This window comes from Zalophus californianus, chromosome 16 (assembly GCF_009762305.2).
Source record: "Zalophus californianus isolate mZalCal1 chromosome 16, mZalCal1.pri.v2, whole genome shotgun sequence".
NCBI classification, from domain to species: Eukaryota; Metazoa; Chordata; class Mammalia; order Carnivora; family Otariidae; genus Zalophus; species Zalophus californianus.
Genome location: NC_045610.1, coordinates 58,868,547 through 58,888,256, shown reverse-complemented (window position 1 = coordinate 58,888,256; position 19,710 = coordinate 58,868,547). Strand labels below are relative to the sequence as shown.

Genomic DNA, 19,710 nt, shown 5'->3' with positions numbered 1-19,710 from the left:
ACCCTGCCTGCCTCTCAAGGCTTCCCCCCGCCTGGACGCCCCCCCGCCACCCACACACTGTCCAAATCCCACCCATTCTCTCTCCAGTCCCTGGGAGCCTCCCCTCTGACCTGCCAGGCTTTCTCAAAGTCAGGTTTCTCGGTGGAGCTCCGGGGTGGACCAGACTCAGGCCCTGGCAGAGGACACCCCAAGGGGCTGATGAACGTCACCACCTGTTTGCTCATCTGTGAAGCAGGGAGTAGGTGTCCACCTCCCTGGCTTATGGGAATGACTAAGAAAACAGCAGAGGGGACAGTCACAGTGTCAGGCTTTCCTGGGGCTTGCCCCCTCCTCCCCACCTAGCACACAGGAAGTGCGCCAGGACTGTTGTCTGACTAGTGACAGAAACCACGCCCTGACCAGAGGGGGTGATACCGTGGGTCCTGAGCCTGCTTGGGGGAAGTGGTTTGTCAGCAGGGGGTTGTGTGGAGGAAAGGGTTACCCAATCCAGTGTGGCAAGGCGCTGTATCAGTGGGGCTTCAGAGCAGCGTGTTATTTTGATAACTGCCCTGGGAAATGGGCGGGTGGGGAATTATTGTCCCCATTTGAAACTTGGGGAAACTGAGTCCCACTGACACACCGGACTCAGACTGAGACTGGAGTAGACCCAGACGCTCGGCCGCCGGCACCCAGCTCAGACGGCGGGGTGAGGTGGAGACGGGGTCGGAAGTCGGCAGGCAGAGGGCACGGTCTCCCGAGGGCGCGGGGCGCGCCGGGTCACGTGACACCGGAGGCCCGCCACCACGTGGGCGGGGGCTGGGCGGCGCAGCTCCCTCGGGCACCGTCAGTCCCGCGACGGTCCCAGGTCGCCCCCTGGACCCCCCCCCCCCAGGCACTCCCTCCCCCTGACCCCGCGCCCCTGCCCCCAGGTGGTGGAGCCCGGACCGCGGTTCCGGGGACAGGTGAGCGGCTGGCGGGCGCGCAGGGCCCCTCCTCCCCCGCGCCTCCCAGGTAAGCGGCGGGGATCGGGGTGCCGGTCCGGGCGGAGCCGCGGGCCCGGGCTTGGGGGTGGCGCCCGGGTCCCCCCGGCCCAGCTGCTTCCCCTGCGGCGGCCGCCGCACCCGCTCCCCATTCCCTGGGGCCCCCGGGGCCACGGGAGCTGGGAGTTCCTGCGCCGAAGGCCTGACGCCTCCCGGCCGGCCGCCCCAGCGGAGAGGGCAGCGGTGACGCCCCGGGGCCCGGCTGGGTCGCGCGGGCCGGTACCACTGGCCCGGGGCGGGGGAGCGGGAGGCTGGCGGGGAGAGGGGCCGAGGGGCGCCCGGACTTGCTGCTGCCCCCTGGGCCCCGCGGCTGGGCTGCGGCCCTTCCCGGGCAGCTGCGGCTCCCAGAGGACTCGCTGCCGGTCGGGGTGGGGTTCCTGGAGACGCCACCTTGCCCCTCCCCACCTGGCTCAGGGCTCAGGAATGGTGTGCCCCGGAAACTCTGCCGGACCTGCCCCGGCCTGGGGTCGGCTGTCCGGGCGCTGGGTGTCAGCTGGGCAGAAATCGTAGGCAGTGCTTGGGTGCGCCCAGGTGAGCCCCTACCCCTGGGTAGGCTGCCAGATTCCAAGCCTCTGAACACTTCCCACCTCTGCACTTACCTCCCCCCGCCCCCCAAAGGGGTGTATGGGAGAGGCTTGAGGGTCTGTGGAGGGCCTAGGGACAGGATTGGGGGGCACATCACCAGCTTCACCTCCAGCTGTTTTCCCAGTTCAGCCCACCCGTCATCTCTCTGCTGCCCCTCCCCCCGCCCCGCCCCTGCTGGAGGGAGGGGAAGGGGCTTGGATGGTGTGGGCCCTGGGTTCAGAGACTGGACATCCTGCATGCCCCTAAGCGAGGACACTGGGCATCCTGGCCTTGCCCGAGGAGGCCCCTTGAGCCTAGCCAACTTTTCTGAGTGCTGAGTTCCCCCCGGGGGGGACAACGGGGTGGAGGAAGACCGAGCACCGGGCCGACGCAGGGCTGGGCCCCGGTCCACGCCCACAGGGTGAAGAGCCCAGACAAAGGCCGCCCTGGTTGCAGTTGTCCCAGGCGATGGCAGAGCCCTCTGCCCGGACAAAGGCTGGACAAAGGCGGCCTGTTTAACGCCCAGCCTCCCTTCCCCCAGCCAGCTGCCCTGGCCCGCCCCTGGGGTGATGGAATGTAGGGGAGTTGGTCTCCTGAGAACTGGTGACCTTGCAGCGCCCCAGCCCAGCCCAGTGTGGAGGGCAGTGATCCCTGTTTGGGGAGGTGAGGGCCGGCAGCACTGGGTGGGGGTCGGGCTGGAGGGGCCCCCCCACCCCCAGTTGGGGAGGGCTAGCCGTGGGAGGAGCTTCCTGTGAGAGGAAGTGCTCTGGGGTTACAGGGCAGGCACAGGAAGGTCTGGGAGCTGCCCTGAACTTTTTCACCCGGAGGGCGGTGGATACCTGGGGCTGTGCCCACAGACACCCACCCCCTTCCCCCTTCCCAGGGACTGGCGCCATAGAGGAAACTGATGGGGACTGCTCAGAACCCCCCTCTTCCTTCCGCTCTTCCTCAAGCAGTGGAAGGGACTCCCCCTCGGTCCATTCTGGCATGAGGCCTATTTGGGGTCACTAACCTGACCAGGTGTTTGGCAGGGGATGGGGGCAGGCAGGGGCTCAGGTGGCCTAGGCTGTGGGCACCTCCCACGGTCCCCAGGGAGTGGGTAGTTTGGCGGGGCACCAGGCACTGAGGGCCAACCTTGGTGCACCACTCCCTGTCTCATCAGATGGGCAGAGGGAGGCTTTGGAGGCTGCGCCCAGGCTCTGAGCTGCTCTAGGTTTGCCGACCGGCTGGGCGTGAGTCACAGACATGGCCCAGCCGCTGAACTTTGTCCTCAATGTTCCCGAGACCCCAGAGGACCACGGGTAAGTGCTCTGGGGCTGGGGGCGCCGGAGGGCAGAGACGTTCCCCCCCGCCTCGGGAGAGGCCACCTGGACCAGGGCCTATGGAAGGGGTCGCTGCTGGGGCAGGGCTGGGTCAGCCGAATCCTGAGCTCCCATCCCCTCTCATCCCAGCAGCCAGGAGCCCAGCCCCTATGATGAGAGCGAAGTCCATGACTCCTTCCACCAGCTCATCCAGGAGCAGAGCCAGTGGGTGGCTGAGGAGGGGCTGGAGCTGCAGCAGAGGGAGCCAGGGGCTGGAGGCCAGGAGACCTCAGGTGAGCCCTCCTGGCACGGGGCCCCGGGGCCCCGGATGCTGTGGGCAGGGCACTGAGCCTTCCCTGCCCACTGCAGGCCTGGGGTGGGGATTGGGTGGGGGAGATCTCTGGCCAGCCGTGTCTCCAGGACACCTGGACGAGTCTTTCTGCTTCGTAGGCAGTGGCCAGCAGGCCCTGCCGGGGCCCGAGGATGCCCTTGTGCACAGCACAGCCACGCTCCGCATCTTGGCCAGCATGCCCAGTCGCACTATTGGTGAGTGAGCTCCTCTAGCCTCGCCTGGGCGGGGGGTGGTTTCAGACGGGGGTCTGTGCAGCACGGGGCCGGGCCCTTCTCCCCGCAGCCTCCCGTCCGCTGCCCGGAGGCCCAGCACAGCCCCATGCAGCCTCGCTGGGTTCCAAAAATGACTCCAGAGTCACAGGGATAAAAATAGGCTCTTGGGAACCCAGTGGTGCCTGAGGTCTCTTGTAAAGGGACTCCGTGGGCCCTGGGAGGGGCGGGCGCAGGCCGGCGCTGCCCCTGACCGCCCCCTCCCCCCCCCCAGGCCGTAGCCGCGGTGCTGTCATCTGCCAGTACTACAACCGCTCCGTGCGGCTGCGACGCAGGGTCAGCCGGCCCGAGCTCAAGGGCGTGAGGCGCTCGGCCCGGCCCAGCCTCCGCCTCTACGACCTGGAGCTGGACCCCGCGGCCCTGCAGGAGGAGGGTGAGCCAGTGGGCCCCGCGGCCTCCTCGGTGGGGAGGAACTCAGGTCAGGCCGGGGCGGGGGGGACAGAGCGGTGGGGGCCGGCTGGGCTGTGAAGGGTTTGGCCCATGTCAGGCAGCGCCCCTGAAACGTCCCGCGCTGAGCACTCGTGTTGCACACGCTGGTCCCGGCTTTGGGCTGGGATGGTGGTGAGCGGACCAGGTCCAGCTCTCCTGCAAGCAGCTTGTTTTCTGCCCAGTGAAACAGATGGGAACAAACCAAACGGAAGAGCACACTCAGGCTCAGGCAAGGGAGACTGAGGAAAGGCACGCGGCAGGACAGGGATCCAGGGAGGCTTCCTGGAGGAAGTGACACTAGAACAGCGGGGCACGTGCAAAGGCCCTGAGGTGGGAGGTGGGTGTGGAGGTGCTAGAGGGCAAGGGACAGTGTTCATAGCAGGGCCAGTGTCACAGGTCGGTCTTCAACCAGGTAACCTGTGCTGTTCCGGTACCTGGAGCTCAGGCACCGTGTGGGGGTCCTGTCTGTGTCCTCCCCAGTTTAGTGGGGGCCCTGTGATAGGGGATGGACAGGGCAGGGAGGAGCGGGCTCTGGGCAACTTGCCAGCTTCACTTTGCAGGCCTGGCCAGGTGTCCCCTTGTCTGTCACTTGGGGCTGAAGTGGTGCCCCCTCCCAGGCTGGTAGCGAAGGTGGGAGAGAGAGAGAGGGGGGTGGGTCTACAGGCCCCCCCATCACCCCACAAGAGCATAGTGAGAAGTGCTAGGGGATGGGGTGGGGACCTCGTCACTGCTGAGCCGGGGGGCGGGTGAGGCTCAGGTGCACTGGGGGTCAGAGCAAGACGCCTGGGGGGACCCAGGAGGAGAGTCAGGGTGCAGGAGGAGGGCACCGGGCTCATAGGCTGAGGCGGTGAGTGAAGACAGCTAGTAGGGCAAGGCCGGCGGGCACGGCGGGGCCTGGCTTGGATGGTACGGGCAGAGGACAGCCGTCCGGGCCTGCGAGGGTGGGCAGAGGTCTGCGCTGGGGTGGCCGGCAGGGGCAGACAGGCTTGTGCAGGCTCCTGGGCACAGGTGCAGGAGGGAGGGAGGGAGGGAGGGAGGGGTGTGGCGGGGCACTGACAGAGCCCCATCCTTCTGTAGAGAAACGCTTCCTCCTGGTGAAGGAGCTGCAGGGCCTGCCGGCGGCCCAGCGGGACCACATGCTCCGGGGAATGCCCTTGGGCCTGGCCGAGAAACGCTGCCTGCGGTCAGTGCCCGTCGGCCTCGGGCCATCTCGAGACCCACTTCCTTGGGGCTGGGCGGTCGGTGAGAAGGGCCCTGAGCATGCCGCGGGTGGCTCCCAGGGGGCAGTCGGAACGTCCCTGGTCCCACCCTGATGCGGCCTGTGCCCCCAGAGAGGAGAGCCAGACCCCGACGGGGAAGCAGAGGGGCCGGCAGGGCCCGCGTGGGCTGTTCCCCTGCTGTGGCCGGCTCCGAGACGCCTGCGTCCTGGTAGGAGCCTCCTGTCTGGGATGCGCCCAGGGCGGCCGGGCGGGGGTGGGGTGGCCCCCCCTTTCTTCTGTGGCTGTCCTGCGTGTGGGGTCTCGCAGCCCTCAGACCCGCCCTCCCCTCCGCAGTGCCCTCCACTGCCCCTGCACCTCCAAGCTCGCCCCCCTCCCCCCGCCCCTACGCGAGCTCGGGGCAGGTCCCTTCCCTTCCTGCCTCTGTGCCCACAGGCCCTGCACAGCCTGGGGCTCGGGCTGCTCGCGGGTCTGCACGCCCTGAGGCCGTGGCGCTACGCCCTGAAGCAGATCGGAGGCCAGTTCGGCTCCAGCGTGCTCTCCTACTTCCTCTTCCTCAAGACCCTGCTGGCCTTCAACGCCCTCCTGCTGCTGCCGCTGCTGGCCTTCATCGTGGGCGTGCAGGCGGCCTTCCCGCCGCCGGCCCCCCCGGGCTCTGCACGCAGCTTCACGGGCCTGGAGCTGCTCACCGGCGGGGTGAGGGCTCGCTCAGGGCGAGGGAGCCGTGGGGGGGGGCGGGGGGCCGGGGGCGTCTGCAGGCGGGGGCCCTGCCTTCTGCCCCGCTTGGCATGGCTTCCCCCAGGGAACCGCCGCCCCTGGCTGTGCCGGGACTCCCCGGGAGGGGCTCCAGCCAGCCCGTTCTTCATAGCCATCCTGCCCTGACTCCCGTGGGGCCGCGGAGCCCCGGGACGGCTGTGGCCCTCTGTGCTCCCCTCTCTGCCCCTGCCCTGCCCTTCTCCTCGCCCTGCCCCCTGGGTGCCCTCCCTCTGCCTCGTGAAGCCTGAGGCTGGGTCAGGGATGGGAAGGGGGAGAGTCCCTGACTCCACGGGGCCTCCCCCCTGCAGGGCCGCTTCACGCACACGGCCATGTACTATGGCTACTACGCTAACAGCACACTGAACCAGCCGTGTGCGCCAGCCCCCGCTGGCGGCCGGTGTAGCCGCGAGGCCGCCGGCCTGCCCTACAGCATGCCCTTGGCCTACCTCTTCACTGTGGGCCTAGCCTTCTTTATCACCTGCGTCACCCTCGTGTACAGGTAATGGCCCTCCACCATACGACCTTGGCTCTGAGTACTCCTGGTCATCTCCTCATCCAGTCATTATGGGTCATTGTCCCGTCTACCCCCCACACTTCCGTCCTTCCATCCGTCCACGCTCCGTCCATCCGTCCATGCATCCACGCTCCGTCCATGCATCCACGCTCCGTCCATGCATCCACACTCCGTCCATGCATCCACGCTCCGTCCATCCATCCACGCTCCGTCCATCCATCCATGCATCCACGCTCCGTCCATGCATCCACGCTCCGTCCATCCATCCACGCTCCGTCCATCCATCCATGCATCCACGCTCCGTCCATGCATCCACGCTCCGTCCATGCATCCACGCTCCGTCCATCCATCCACGCTCCGTCCATCCATCCATGCATCCACGCTCCGTCCATGCATCCACGCTCCGTCCATGCATCCACGCTCCGTCCATCCATCCACGCTCCGTCCATCCATCCATCCATCCACGCTCCGTCCATGCATCCACGCTCCGTCCATGCATCCACGCTCCGTCCATCCATCCATCCATCCATCCACGCTCCGTCCATCCATCCACGCTCCGTCCATCCATCCACGCTCCGTCCATCCATCCATGCATCCACGCTCCGTCCATGCATCCACGCTCCGTCCATGCATCCACGCTCCGTCCATCCATCCACGCTCCGTCCATCCATCCATGCATCCACGCTCCGTCCATGCATCCACGCTCCGTCCATGCATCCACGCTCCGTCCATCCATCCACGCTCCGTCCATCCATCCATCCATCCACGCTCCGTCCATGCATCCACGCTCCGTCCATGCATCCACGCTCCGTCCATCCATCCATCCATCCATCCACGCTCCGTCCATCCATCCACGCTCCGTCCATCCATCCACGCTCCGTCCATCCATCCATGCATCCACGCTCCGTCCATGCATCCACGCTCCGTCCATGCATCCACGCTCCGTCCATCCATCCACGCTCCGTCCATCCATCCATCCATCCACGCTCCGTCCATGCATCCACGCTCCGTCCATGCATCCACGCTCCGTCCATCCATCCATCCATCCATCCACGCTCCGTCCATCCATCCATGCATCCACCCTTCCTTCCTTCCTTCCTTCCACCCACTCAACCATTCATCCCCCTCCCCGCTCCAGACATTGGTTGTGCTCAGCTCAGGGCAGGAGGGTAAATGAGCATGCTGCCTGCCCTCAAGGAACTCGCTGTCTAGGGGAGAAGACAGACCAGTGAGGAGGCTGGGAAGATCCAGAGCCCTGGAGGTGCTTGCCGGGGTGTTCTGGGGCACTGGAGGACTCAGGCTGGCTTCTGGCTAGAGGAGGTGCTCGTGTCAGACAGGGTGGTTGAATACGCGTGGGCAGGGGAGAAGCAGAGGAAGGTGTTTTGGCTCTTGGGACAGGCCGTGCAAAAGGCCCGAGGTAAGTTGGCATATTCTGCGGCGCTGTCTGTGTGGGAGGCGGCCAGCCACGTCAGTGGGTCACGGAGCCCTGCCCTGCTGGCCGCATTCGATGGGCACCGAATCAGACAGGGTTGATGTAGGGTGGCCAGCAGCCCGCGGCAGGAGGCCCAGAGCGCAGGGCTGGAGGAGGGGCAGGGGGGTTGGCGGGAGGCCCATCTAGCGCCCGAAGGGCTAATCAGAGTGAGTGGCGGCTCTCAGCTACGGCGAGCTTCCTGACTGCCTTCTCCCCAGCCTCTGTGCCCCTTGTCACCTCTCTGCCCGGCTCTGCTTCTCCCAGCATGTCCCACTCTTTCGGGGAGAGCTACCGGGTGGGCAGCACCTCGGGGGTTCATGCTGTCACCGTTTTCTGCTCCTGGGACCACAAGGTGACCCAGAGACGGGCCTCCCGCCTCCAGCACGACAACATCCGAACCCATCTGAAGGTGAGCCGCTCAGGGGCCCTGACTTCATCTCGGCTCCCACAGACCCGGCCCGCGTCCACTTAGGCCCATGTGGCCAGAGCTGTGCGTGGGGCACGGGGGTGGGGTCTTGGCCTGTTGCCCCTAATCCAGGGACAGGAGGTAGCCCTGGGAATCGTCCTGGAGTTTTCTTCCGTATGGGTCACCCATGTGGGGCCGCCTCTCGCCCGTTGGCCAGGGTTAGTGTCCAGGGTCCTCGAATGCGCAGGAGCCCTTGTTAATAGAACACTCTGCTCACAGCACGTTTTGCTGTGCGTGCGTGCTCAAGGTGGGTGCTTGCTGTTGGCCAGCCCTCCATCCTGGGGGGCTCAGTATGTCCGTTCGCCCTTAGCCGCAAGCTGGAGAACCCGCGGGCTGACGCTCCGGTGCAAGGGGCTTAGGCTGCTCTTGGGGCCCTCGGCCAGCGGTCCCCGTGGGCAGAGACCCCGGGGCTCCTGCCGGCACGCACCCTGGCTCGACACGGTAGCCCAGGACAGGGACTGTTAGCTGTCCGTGCTGCCTGTGAGCACACCGACCTGAGGTTCAGTCCTTTGCCCAAGGCCGGTGGCCAGGCCGGGCCTTGTGGGATGTTCTCTGCCTTCCTGGGGTGCCCCCAGCTTTGACCTGGCTGATGGGCCCTCATTGCCCTCAGGGAGCTCCCATGGCCGGCCAGGTGTCCTTTGCGCCTTAGGGCTTCTGGGCAGCTGGGGGCCCGCCCACCTCCAAGGCAGGGAGTGGGGCTCAGGAGGCAGGGCTGGGGAGGGAGGTGGGTGGGAGGTCGGGGCAGGCCTCAGGATGCAGCGTGAGCCCGAGGTGGGAGCAGGGTGACCAAATGGGGGTTGGTGGGGATGGAGGGCAGGGCGCAGCCTTGAGACCCTGCCCGGTGTTCTCTTTTGTGCCTGGGGACGGGGAGGGGCAGGTGGTAGCACTGGGGGTGGGAGGGAGGCGACCCCTGGGTCCCTCCAGTCTCCCCCCGCTGTCCCCCGTGTGTCTCTGCGCGGCTGCGCGGGGTTCGTGATGGGCTCGTTGCCCACAGGAGCTGTTGGCCGAGTGGCAGCGACGGCGGGGCTCCCAGAGCGCATGCGGGCGGCTGCGGCGGGTGGCCGTGCGGGGGCTCGTGTGGCTGCTGTCCCTGGGGACTACGCTGGGCTGCACCGTGGCCGTCTACGCCTTCTCCGAGCTCATGATCAAGGTGCGGGCAGAGAGAGGACCTTCCCTGGAGCCCTGGCCACAGGGTCAGACCCCTGCCGAATTTGGACGGGCCCCCCGGTGCTTGCCCCCCTCCCCCCGGCCCCCTCTTTCCCGGGCGGCTCTGGCTCTGGCTCCCCCTGCCTTTTGGATTTCTCTTTCTGACCCCCGTGTCCCCACCCCCTTCCTGTGTGGTTTGAAGCGGAGGCCTGGGGTGGGCGTGTCTTGGGGAGGGAGGGAGGTGCTGTGAGGCGGTTTGGCCCTCTCCTTCCACGCCGGGGCGGGTGGGGGGGGGGCCTCCTGGCCGCTCCCCCCAACCGGGGCACCTGCCTTGACCGCCGCCGCCCCTCCTCCTGCAGAGCCCGGTGTCCGCCGAGCAGGAGGGGGCGCTGCTGGCCCTGCCCGTGGTGGTCGGCCTCCTCAACCTGGGGGCCCCCTACCTGTTCCGCTGCCTGGCGGCCCTGGAGCGGCACGACTCGCCGGTGCTGGAGGTGTACGTGGCCGTCTGCAGGTGTGTGGCCAGGTGGGGCAGGTGGAGGCTGCCTGGGGCGGGGCCCCTGCCCCCCCGGGTCCCCCCCCTCTTTCATCAGCACTCCCCGCCTCCCTGTCCTCTACAGGAACCTCATCCTCAAGATGGTCATCCTGGGCATTCTTTGCTACCACTGGCTAGGCCGCAGGGTGGGCACCCTGAAGGACCAGGTGAGGGTGGCCCTGGGGCAGCAGGAGGCCACCGGGGCCCGTCACGGGGCTGCCCTGCTGCTGGCGGTGGGGGTGGAGGGCCCGCCCGCAGCCGGCCGTGTGGCCCGTCTGGCCGGGTCTCCGGCGGCTGGGAGGGCCCCTGGGTGGGCTGCTGGGGTGGGCGGGGTGGCGGGGGCACCAGGGGCCCGGGGGCTGAGGCCCGGTCTGTTTCAGTGCTGGGAGAACTTTGTGGGCCAGGAGCTGTATCGGCTCGTGGTGCTGGACTTCGTCTTCGTGCTGCTGGACACACTGCTCGGGGAGCTGGTGTGGAGGTGAGGCCCCGGGCCCCGCGCACGCCCCTTGGGCACCTGGGCTGCCCGCCCCGCCCCCCGCGCCCCCCGCACCCCTCGCCCCTGCCCTCAGGAGGGCTCAGAGCACCCTCATCTGCGAGAGGCAGGACCTCACTCCCCCTGGGGGCCATCGCCCCGCCCCCGTGCCGCCTCTTCCGCGGAAGAGCATCCGAGCGAGCGAAACCCAAGTCAGGATGTCATGTGTTTTTAGATGGAGAAAGAAGTCTCCAAAATGATGTCTAATCTCAGTCTTGTCCAGGGAAAACAGAAGGAGGGAAGGACGGAGGGACATTTTCGGGAGGCTGCTGGGCGCCGGTGTTGCTACTGCTTTTATTTTTTTCTGTTTGTGGTTTTTTTCCAGGAACATAGGAGTTTAATAACGATTTAAAAACGGGATGTTTAACGGTCCGTAAAACATTTGATGCCTGTTGAGCATGTTTATACCTGGGCCTAGAAAAAAGACCAGGATGTGGGCGCCTGGCTCTGTGGGTGGCGCGTGTAACTCTTGATCTCGGGGTCCTGAGTTCGAGCCCCACGTCAGCCGTAGAGATTACTTAAAAAAAAAAAAGAAAGAAAGAAAAAAGACGGAGAGGAAGTCAGCTGTAGCCCCGAACCCCTCAGGTGGAGGACCTCAGCCTGCCGTGTCCCCTGACATCCACCGGGCGCCTGAGGGGAGGGTCACCGGCCGGCCTGCCGGGGATTGGTCTCCGGGATTGGCCCCCCCAAGTGACCCTTGGGGGCTCCTCTGCCCCAGGCTCATCTCTGAGAAGCAGCTTAAGAGGAGGGAGAAGCCGGAGTTCGACATTGCCGGGAACGTTCTGGAGCTGATTTACGGGCAGACCCTGACCTGGTAAGCGTCTTCGCTCGCCTGCCATTGCCGGCCCCCCCCCGCCCCCCGCGGAAGGCTGAGCCCCTTTCCCCCTTAGGCCTGCAGCAAGGCCCCGGCTCGGGGGTTCCGCGGTGACGTGGGCCCTGACCCCTCGCCTGTCAGGGCACGCAGCGTGCGGCCCCTCTTGCGGTGCCCTCCCCCAGCCTGGCCTTGGGGTGGGGCATCTCGTGACCCTGGGCCCTGCTGCTGTCGCTGTGCGGTGCAGCACAGGGGTCGCGACCCCACCTCTGGACTGCAGCCCCCACCCCTCCCTGCCTCCCCAGGCTGGGGGTCGTTTTCTCCCCTCTCCTCCCTGCCATCCAGATTGTCAAGCTGCTGCTTGTCTTCTATGTCAAGAAGGTAAGGGTCCGCCGGGCCCCCGGGAGGGTGGCAGGGTCTCAGGAGCCTGTGAGCCAGGCTGGGCCACGGGGTGGGCGGCCACGGGGCCTTGGGGCTTTGGGACCCTCCCGTCCTCCCCTGACTGCCCTCCCTCCAGCGTCACTGCCTTTCCCAACTGGGCAGCATCGCGTCGGGGGCCCCGTGGTCATTGCTGGGCGTCTGGAGGTGCCGGCCGGCGGCTGGGAGCTGCTCGGAGCTACAGGCCCCTCCTGGGCCGAGGGAAGGGCCCCCTGCTCCTCTGTCCTTGGGTTGGGGTGTGCTCGGTGCTGGAGAACCAGCCTCTCCCTCTGGCCCTGTGTCCTCGTCTGTGTGACGGGACGGTGTCCGCAGGGGCCCGCTGGAAAGGACATTCCTGAAGCACCGGGCACAGCCATCAGAGGTGACTGTGTGCCCATCAGGTCTTCCGTATCCGGGAGGGTGGACAGGCCACCCCTCGTGCGCCTCAGTCGCCCCTCCGTAAACCGGCGTGGCAACCCGCAGGCTCACATTCTGAGTGTCTGCTCCCTGGGGGCGGGGAGCCCGTCCTGGCCTGGGGTGTCGCCCAGGGCCCCTCCGGGAAGCACCCCCCTCCCCCAAAGCTGTGGCTGTGGTGGCAGTGGCGGATCTCAGCCTTTGTCCCCAGACCAGCCTGATGGCCAACTGCCAGGCGCCCCGCCGGCCCTGGCTGGCTTCGCACATGAGCACCGTCTTCATCTCCTTGCTCTGCTTCCCCTCCTTCCTGGGAGCCGCTATCTTCCTCTGCTTCGCTGTGTGGCGGTGAGTGGGCGCCCGGCCTCTGGGGCGGCATGTCCCCTGGGTTGGGGGCTGCGGCATGGGGTGACGTGGGGGTCGCCTTCGCCCTCTTCCCCCAGGGTGAAGCCCTCGAGCACCTGCGGCCCGTTCCGGAGCCTGGACAGCATGTACGAGGCTGGCAAGGTGTGGGTGCGCCGTCTGGAGGAGGCGGGCCCCAGGGTCTCCTGGCTGCCCTGGGTCCACCGGTACCTGGTGGAGAACACCTTCCCCGTCTACCTGGTGTCGGCCCTGCTGCTGTGAGTGCGGGCAGGTGGGCCCCGCAGGAGGACCGGCCCGGGTGGGGGCCCCAGCCTGTCGGTCCCCTGGCCTCCCGCGTGGAGCCCCTCCCGACCGCGTGGCTCCCAATCCCGCAGGGCGGTGATCTACCTCCACATCCAGGTGGTGAAGGGTCAGCGGAGGGTCATCTGCCTCCTGAAGGAGCAGATCAGCAACGTGAGTGCCCCGCCGCCCCCCGCCCGGCCGCCAGAGGCTCTCTTTGCCCCACAAATGACACCCGGCCGCGCGGGGGGGGCTGTACAAAGCGGAGCGGGGATTAAGGCAGCGGCCGCCCCGGAGCACCCTTGGGGACAGGGCTCCCGGCGGGGGGGGGAGGGGCGGGGGAGGGACGTGGCTCCGGCAGAGAGAGGCCGCATTTTTGGGCGGGCGGCCCTGCGGGGCTGCGGTCTCTCTGAGGGTCTAGGAGGTACTGGAAATAGCCCTTGGACTTCTTGGGGGACCCGCGTCAGGACATGGACCCTGTTCATTGCCCTCATTTTCCAAACAAGTGGAGTAAGTTAAACGTGAGCCCGGATTTTCGTCCTTTGTATTAAGCACGTTCGGTTTGTCGTTAAGTGTGAGAGGCGGGGTGGGCCGAGACGCCCGGGGGCAGCTCCCTCCTGGGACCCCCACTGCATCGTCAGCCCCTGGGGATCCGCCGGCCCCGAGCTGCTCAAGCCCACCCAGAGGCGGCCCGGCCTGGCCCCGTGGACCGTCCCTCCTGCCCCGAAGGCGGCCCTTTCTCTGCTTGGCTGCTGGGCCTCACGTCCGGTTAAAAGCCAGCGACCGTGGCCTCTGGATCACTCGGGCTGGCATTTTCCCAGCCGGGGGACACGTCCTGCCGGGGTCTGCTCAGCCGGACCTGCCAGCAACGGCGGGTCCCTGCATAGACGCTGGGTGGGCTTGGACCTCACCGTCACTCTCCCCGTGGCCGTTCCCCTTCCGCAGATTCTCACTGTCCCTTGGACGCTTGGGTCACTCTGAGGCCAGTGTGCTGGTGGCCCGGCGTTCGCACGGGGCCGGGGGTTGTGCCTCCTCCGGGCGCGTACTGGGGGCCCCCTGGGACGCTGCCTTAGAAGGATTCGGGGATCAGGCGCGGGGTGTCAGCCAGGGCAGGACAGGGCTGGGGTGCGGTAGGCGTGGGCCCCTGCTGCTGGCTCACTGATGCAGGGCCCGGGCCCCAAGCGGGAAGGTCCCTTAGGGACAGCTCCCACCTCTTAGGGGGTTCAAGTAACACAATAGGAGGCCCCCGTCTCCTTCCCTTATACATATGGGCGTCTGGGCGCGCCCACAGGGAGCACGGCGTAAGGCCAGGCATTTTGGCTGAGGCGGTCACCTGGCCACAGCTGGCGGAAGCAGGTCTTTGCCAGCCGGCTCCCGCCCGCCCTACTGTGCAGTGCACCAGGGCCTGTGGGTACCTTCGGGGTCCCGGGGGGCGGGGGAGGTGGGGCTGGTAGATGCACAGCAGCGTCGGGAGTAGGATCCCAGCTCCACCTGCTAGTTCTCCGGGAGCGGAAAGGCCCTCCGGGTGGGCCTTTGCGGCAGACCGTGTCCACCTCCCCCCGCCCCCGAGGCCAAGCCCTGTCCCGGTTGCAAGGTTTGGGGGCTGCAGGTCTGAGCTTGGCTAGGCCCCTGGAACGGCTTTTTCTGGGCCTGGGCGGGGCGGCTTACTCAAGGGCACGGCCCTCTGCACCCACCGGCACAGACGGAAGCAGCCTCGAGCCACGGGCTGTGGGCAGATTCCAGAAGCTGGAGAGAGGAAGGAAGCATGCTCCCCAAGGGTCTCCAGAAGGAACCAGTTTGGCTGACACCTTGATCCTAGGCCCATTGAGAGCCGTTTTGGACTTATGATCTCCAGAACTGAAAGATGAATTTGTGTTGTCTTAAGCTGCCAAGTTGGTGGTAATTAGAACGACAGTGGAAGCTCACACAAGCCCCGTGCTGCAGACACCCTTATCTCCCGCTTACAGATGCTGACTCTGAGGTCAAAGAGGACGTAATTCGCCCAATACAGAGTCAGTAGGCGGCGGGGCCAGTTTTAAATTAAGTCGGGCTGGCTCTGTGGCCTTCACTGTGCCCCTGATCACATTTTCTTTTTCGCCTTGGCCACTAGGAAGCTTAGATCGATCGATCTATATATACGCCCGTTGCCTGGCTCTTGGTTTTTCCGTCCTCGTTTGGTGCCTCTTTCCCCTTTAAACTTTTTGTGCTTGTCTCATGGAATAGTCTGTTCCGGACAGACAGACGGATGGACAACTGTCCCCTCACCCTTTGTGTTCCGGCCTTTCTAGGAGGGGGAAGACAAAGTCTTTTTGATCAACAAGCTTCATTCCGTCTATGAGAGGAAAGAGAGGAGCAGGTGAGGGGCCTTGGAGGGGTTGGGCACTCGGCGTGTGAGTGTGGAGGGGAGGGGCCGGGGCCGGGCATCGTGCGGAGCTGGGGGGTGAGAAGGGAAGGGGTGCCGGCCTCCCCGGTTGCCCTCCTTCCCAGCTCTCCTGCTCAGGCGTGGTGAAGTCTGGTGAGAAAAGGAAACTAGAGAAGAAAGAAGTGCACGCAGGGGCAGGTCGAGCTGGGCGCCGTGGCACTCTCCTTTCTAAGTCGGGGTGCCCGGCAGCTGGCCCCTTCGGTCCCCAGGCGGTACACGCACCGGACCAGGTGTGCAGTCCGAGGCCCCGGGGCTCATCCCTGGGCAGCAGGGACCCACGGACTGAGTCGTCCGACGCCCCACGCCCCACCCAGCCCCTTGGAGGCTGTCCAGAGGTTTCTTTACCCTCTGGAGGCCTGAAGGCAGCTCCTGAGGAGGGCTGCTGGGCGTCTGGCTTCGGCCCGGCTGGAGGGACTACTCCTCAGCCTCCCACATACCCTGAGGTCCCAGGGGCCCCTCGCTGACTCCCCCTTCTGGCAGGGCTGGTAGAACCCAGGAGGCTGAGAGGCTCACGGATGATCCGGACGCCTGGTAGGACAGCGACAGGCCTTGCAGCTCTGTGTCTGCTCACAGGTGTGGCCTGTGCCTGGGTCGCCCTCTGTTTCCCCAGCCCCGTAGGCACTGACGCCGGCCCGGGACTCAGCAGCCCATCAAGGCTGGAACTGGAGGGTGGGCAAGTGGGGGGGCACACCCAGTGGACTGTATCCTGCTTGGGACTCTATTTATTCTGATAAAACATGTTTTGCAAAATGAGCTTCTCCTGGGACTCTGTGCTTATAGCCGGGCCTGCTGAGTGCACGCACGCACCGCTGTGCGGTGTACCCTCACCCTGTGGACAACCTGTAGGCGGAGGGCGTGGGAACCCCCCCGCCCCGCCCCGGAGTTCCTCTTTCTGGCTGAATGCTTCTCTTCCGCACTCCGCCCTCCAGTGCCCTCCGACGTGGGGTTAGGGGGCAGGGTTGGGGGGACGTCTGGCACTAAAGCGCAGGGTGCCCTCTGCTGGCTGAGCCCCAGATGGCAGGGTGGACCACGGCACAGCTTGCAGGTCGCCCCTGACCTGCCTGTGCCCAGGGGGCTTGCGCCCATGCAGGCGAGCCAGGCAGGCAGTGTCCAGGGCGATGAAGCCGTCAGTGGCGATGCTCAGTGGGTACCAGGCCAGTGGAAGGCAAATTTGGGGAGAGGCTGGTGGGGAAGAGCTCTCAGTTTCCAATGAGCCATGGGGAGAGGGGCGGCCAGCACCCAGGCCTGGGGCAGGAGGGGGTCTGGCTGCCTGTGGTGGGTGATGGGGAGCCCTCAGATCCTGCCAGGCGGTTTGAGGGTCCTGTGGGATGCCGTGAACCTGAGCGTACGGGAAGGAGGGGCTCGGCTGTCACAGCCCCAGCACCCCATGTCTGCAGGAGCTGGGGGAGTGGCCCCAGGTGGGGAAGCAGGATGAGAGTGCAGTGATGGGCCCCACTGCTCCTCATCCCACAGGGGGATCCAGAAGAACAAAGTTCGGGCCTGAGCAAGGCAGTGGGGAGGGCCAGGTCAAACCCGCAGTGGAGATACCCTAAGCAGAGATACCCTCGGATGGGTCCACGCTTTCCTAGATGGTCTCACAGGGGTATTCCTGTTTGGCAGACGTGCAGGGGCAGGTGCCATCTGCTGATATGGCCTTGGAGGTTCACCGGGCAGGCGTCACCTAGACTTCTGTAGGTGGGGGACGGCGCCCTTGGTGCCCCCGACAGCTCAGGATTCCCGGGCTGGTCATGGCCAGTCCCCGACATGGTGCTTCGAGATCTCTGCAAAGAGCTCGTGCTAACCCCAGGCGGCCACTCTTGGCTGCATCTCGGGCATGAGCACCACGGGGTGAAGCTGGGTGGGAAGTCCGGAAGGCGTGAGGCTGGCCAAGGGCTCTCTGGGCCACACCGCCCTTCCTGCGCCTCCCTCTGAATGGTCACAGATGCACTGTCCGGTGGGGGGGGGCACGAACTGGCCACTTCCGGCTTGAGCTGGCACCACCACCTGTGTCACCAGCCCCTGGGAGGTAAAGACAAGCTGCCTGTGACAAGTGAGTCCTGTCACTCGGGCACTAACGCAGGTGCTGCTCTCAAGGCATTCGGTACGTGTGTTGAATACGTACAATTGCTCGACTTGGAAGATCATCCCCAATAACGTGTGCGGGCCTCATCTTAACAGCAAAACCTAGGTTTTCTGAAGCAATTCTGCCCGAGGCTGCAGCCTCGCCTGCCCCGCCCCCGCGTGTGGCGTCTGTCTGCCTCCTGTCCTGTTCCTGATGCACGTGGCCCAGACCCTCTGGTTGGGGCATCTCGTCGTGTTCCTTCTGCGATGGAGCCCACGGGGGAGCGGGCCTGGATTCTGAGCCTTGTTAGCGGATGGCCTTGGGCGTGTTCCGTGACCTTGCCCAGCCCAGCCCAGCTCCTTACTTCAGGGGGTTGCTGGAGCACATGACGCAGCTCCTATACAGTGCTTGGTTCGCACCATGCTTGGCCCAGAAGTTTTGCTTCAAAAAAAAAAAAAGAGGCGCCTGGGTGGCTCAGTCCGTTGAGCGTCCGACTCTTGATTTTGGCGCAGGTCATGATCTCAGGGTCATGGGATCCAGCCCCACAATGGGCTTCACGCTCGGCAGGCGTCTGCTTCTCTCTCTCTCTCTTCCCCTCCCCGTTGCACACACTCTCTGAAATAAATCTTTAAAAAAAAGAAAAAGTGAGCTTTAAGTGCCAAACGAGGCTAACCAAACTCTTAGAAATTGCTATTCCAGGGCACAGGAGGTCGATAGAGCTATTTCAGGCCAATGACAAGATTCCTCCATGCCACTGCTTCTCGGCCTTGGCTGCTCAATGGAACCGACTAGGGGCCCAGCCCCAGGGATTCTGCTTGCGTTGGTTTGGGAGGTGTCCTGGCACTGGGATTTTAAAAGTTTCCAGGTAGGGACGCCTGGGTGGCTCAGTCGTTAAGCGTCTGCCTTCGGCTCAAGTCATGGTCCCAGGGTCCTGGGATCGAGCCCCGCATCAGGCTCCCTGCTCCGCGGGAAGCCTGCTTCTCCCTCTCCCACTCCCCCTGCTTGTGTTCCTTCTCTTGCTGTGTCTTTCTGTCAAATAAATAAATAAAAATCTTTAAAAAAACAAACAAACAACAAACCAAGTTTCCAGGTAAGTCTAACACGCAGCTGGGCTGAGGACCACTGCTCTGTGCTTTATGTAGCATCTGATGCAGGTCTCTTAAGCCCAGGGCAGTACTGCCCACTTAGGGGGCGTCTGGAAACGTACTTCTTTCACAGCCGGGGCGCCAGACTGGGGGGCCCGGCCTGCTCCCCAGGCCACTGGTCCGGCCACAGTCTCACAAGTAGAGCTTGTCAACTGTGTTCCCACTGAGGTGCGATGCGCTGAGCTAGCAAATTAATGACTCCTTCGGGATTCCTATGTAGGTCTTCCCTGCTCCACCCCTGGGAAGAATCTTCTTGAAATGCCGGTTTCCATTTTCACTCCTGTCAGTGAGCATGTGCTCAGCCGCTCAGCTCGCCTTTGTCACTAGAACCGGTGTTAGCCCCGACGCCTCTTCTGGCCTCCTCGCTTTTCAGAAGCCCGTTCTCCGCATCTCCTGCTACGACTGACTGAGCACCCTGTCTTTGCCACTCTCCCACGGTGCCGTCACAACAGTTTTGTAGAGTGCAGCTCTGTACCTATTGTTTTCTTGATTCTAGACACCGAGCCTCCTTTGCTACTGTGGGTACCAGGATCCCTGCTCCCCAGCCTGGTGTCATGAGCAGTCACCCCAGATCTCGGCTTACCTTGTGTCACCCACCCGTCCCCTGCTTTCCCCAGGCTGGCAAAATCTGGTCGGCCTCCCGGGCCCAGGGCCGTGCCACCTCCTGCAGGAAGTCCTCCCGGGGAGCAGGCACTCTCACAGTACACACAGGCACCTGCTCGGCAGAATGCTGGGTGCGCTTTGCCCACTTTGACTCCCATTCCTCGCTTTTCACTTCTCCCGACTGTGACCCCCTTCGGTGCTGTCCTTCGTGACTTTCCGAAGAGGTTGGGCAGAGCCAGGAGTTTGCCACCTCACCCTAGGAACCCTGGTCCTAGGTGGAAGGGGAGTGGAGACAGAAAGACACTCCTTCCGCTGGTCTCTGAGCAAGGGGTCACGGAGGACACGCTGGCCTGTCTCCCAGACACCGTCTTGACAATCCTGGCCGTCAGAAGCACTGGTGCTCGCCAGACTGATTTAAGGTCATGGTGTCTGCAGTGGGCCTGAGACACCCCCCGCCCCCAGTGTCGGCTCAGCTCCCTAGCTGCCACCAGAGGCCACGCTAAGTCACTGCCTTTGGTGCCCTGAGTTCTGCTCCGCGTGTGCAAAACGCTTTGTGAAAGTCACCTTTCAACTGTTATTTTAGGCTACTTTACAAGAATAAATGAATAAAATGTCCAGGAAACACAAAA

General features: G+C 65.1%; 2 protein-coding genes across 16 annotated transcripts in view; one reads left to right on the top strand and one right to left on the bottom strand.

The window, feature by feature from the left end:
* Positions 1-246, bottom strand: part of TMC8 (transmembrane channel like 8) — a 9,876-nt gene extending 9,630 nt beyond the window's left edge. Inside the window, exon 1 of one of the 4 annotated variants that reach the window (XM_027626517.1) lies at positions 111-246. The gene's annotated coding sequence lies outside the window, so the exon portion shown is untranslated. The remainder of the gene's footprint in view (positions 1-110) is intronic. The other 3 variants (XM_027626521.1, XM_027626518.1, XM_027626519.2) reach the window with 3 other exon arrangements.
* The window catches only part of TMC6 (transmembrane channel like 6), a 20,609-nt gene extending 899 nt beyond the window's left edge, over positions 1-19,710 (top strand). The window contains exons 1-23 of one of the 12 annotated variants that reach the window (XM_027626505.2): positions 442-685; positions 909-941; positions 2,125-2,246; positions 2,746-2,884; positions 3,035-3,177; positions 3,305-3,430; positions 3,720-3,878; positions 5,012-5,117; positions 5,266-5,362; positions 5,587-5,847; positions 6,216-6,406; positions 8,157-8,301; positions 9,353-9,508; positions 9,864-10,015; positions 10,122-10,203; positions 10,417-10,514; positions 11,287-11,382; positions 11,685-11,760; positions 12,422-12,555; positions 12,651-12,827; positions 12,945-13,023; positions 15,138-15,205; positions 18,975-19,710. In XM_027626505.2, coding sequence (XP_027482306.2) covers positions 2,829-2,884; positions 3,035-3,177; positions 3,305-3,430; positions 3,720-3,878; positions 5,012-5,117; positions 5,266-5,362; positions 5,587-5,847; positions 6,216-6,406; positions 8,157-8,301; positions 9,353-9,508; positions 9,864-10,015; positions 10,122-10,203; positions 10,417-10,514; positions 11,287-11,382; positions 11,685-11,760; positions 12,422-12,555; positions 12,651-12,827; positions 12,945-13,023; positions 15,138-15,205; positions 18,975-19,293 — 2,721 coding nt within the window. In that variant the 5' untranslated portion in view covers positions 442-685; positions 909-941; positions 2,125-2,246; positions 2,746-2,828 and the 3' untranslated portion in view covers positions 19,294-19,710. Of the gene's footprint in view, positions 1-441; positions 691-908; positions 991-1,463; positions 1,551-2,124; positions 2,247-2,385; positions 2,604-2,745; positions 2,885-3,034; positions 3,178-3,304; positions 3,431-3,719; positions 3,879-5,011; positions 5,118-5,265; positions 5,363-5,586; positions 5,848-6,215; positions 6,407-8,156; positions 8,302-9,352; positions 9,509-9,863; positions 10,016-10,121; positions 10,204-10,416; positions 10,515-11,286; positions 11,383-11,684; positions 11,761-12,421; positions 12,556-12,650; positions 12,828-12,944; positions 13,024-15,137; positions 15,206-15,751; positions 16,188-18,974 lie in introns of those variants that run through there. The other 11 variants (XM_027626507.2, XM_027626511.2, XM_027626502.2 and 8 more) reach the window with 11 other exon arrangements.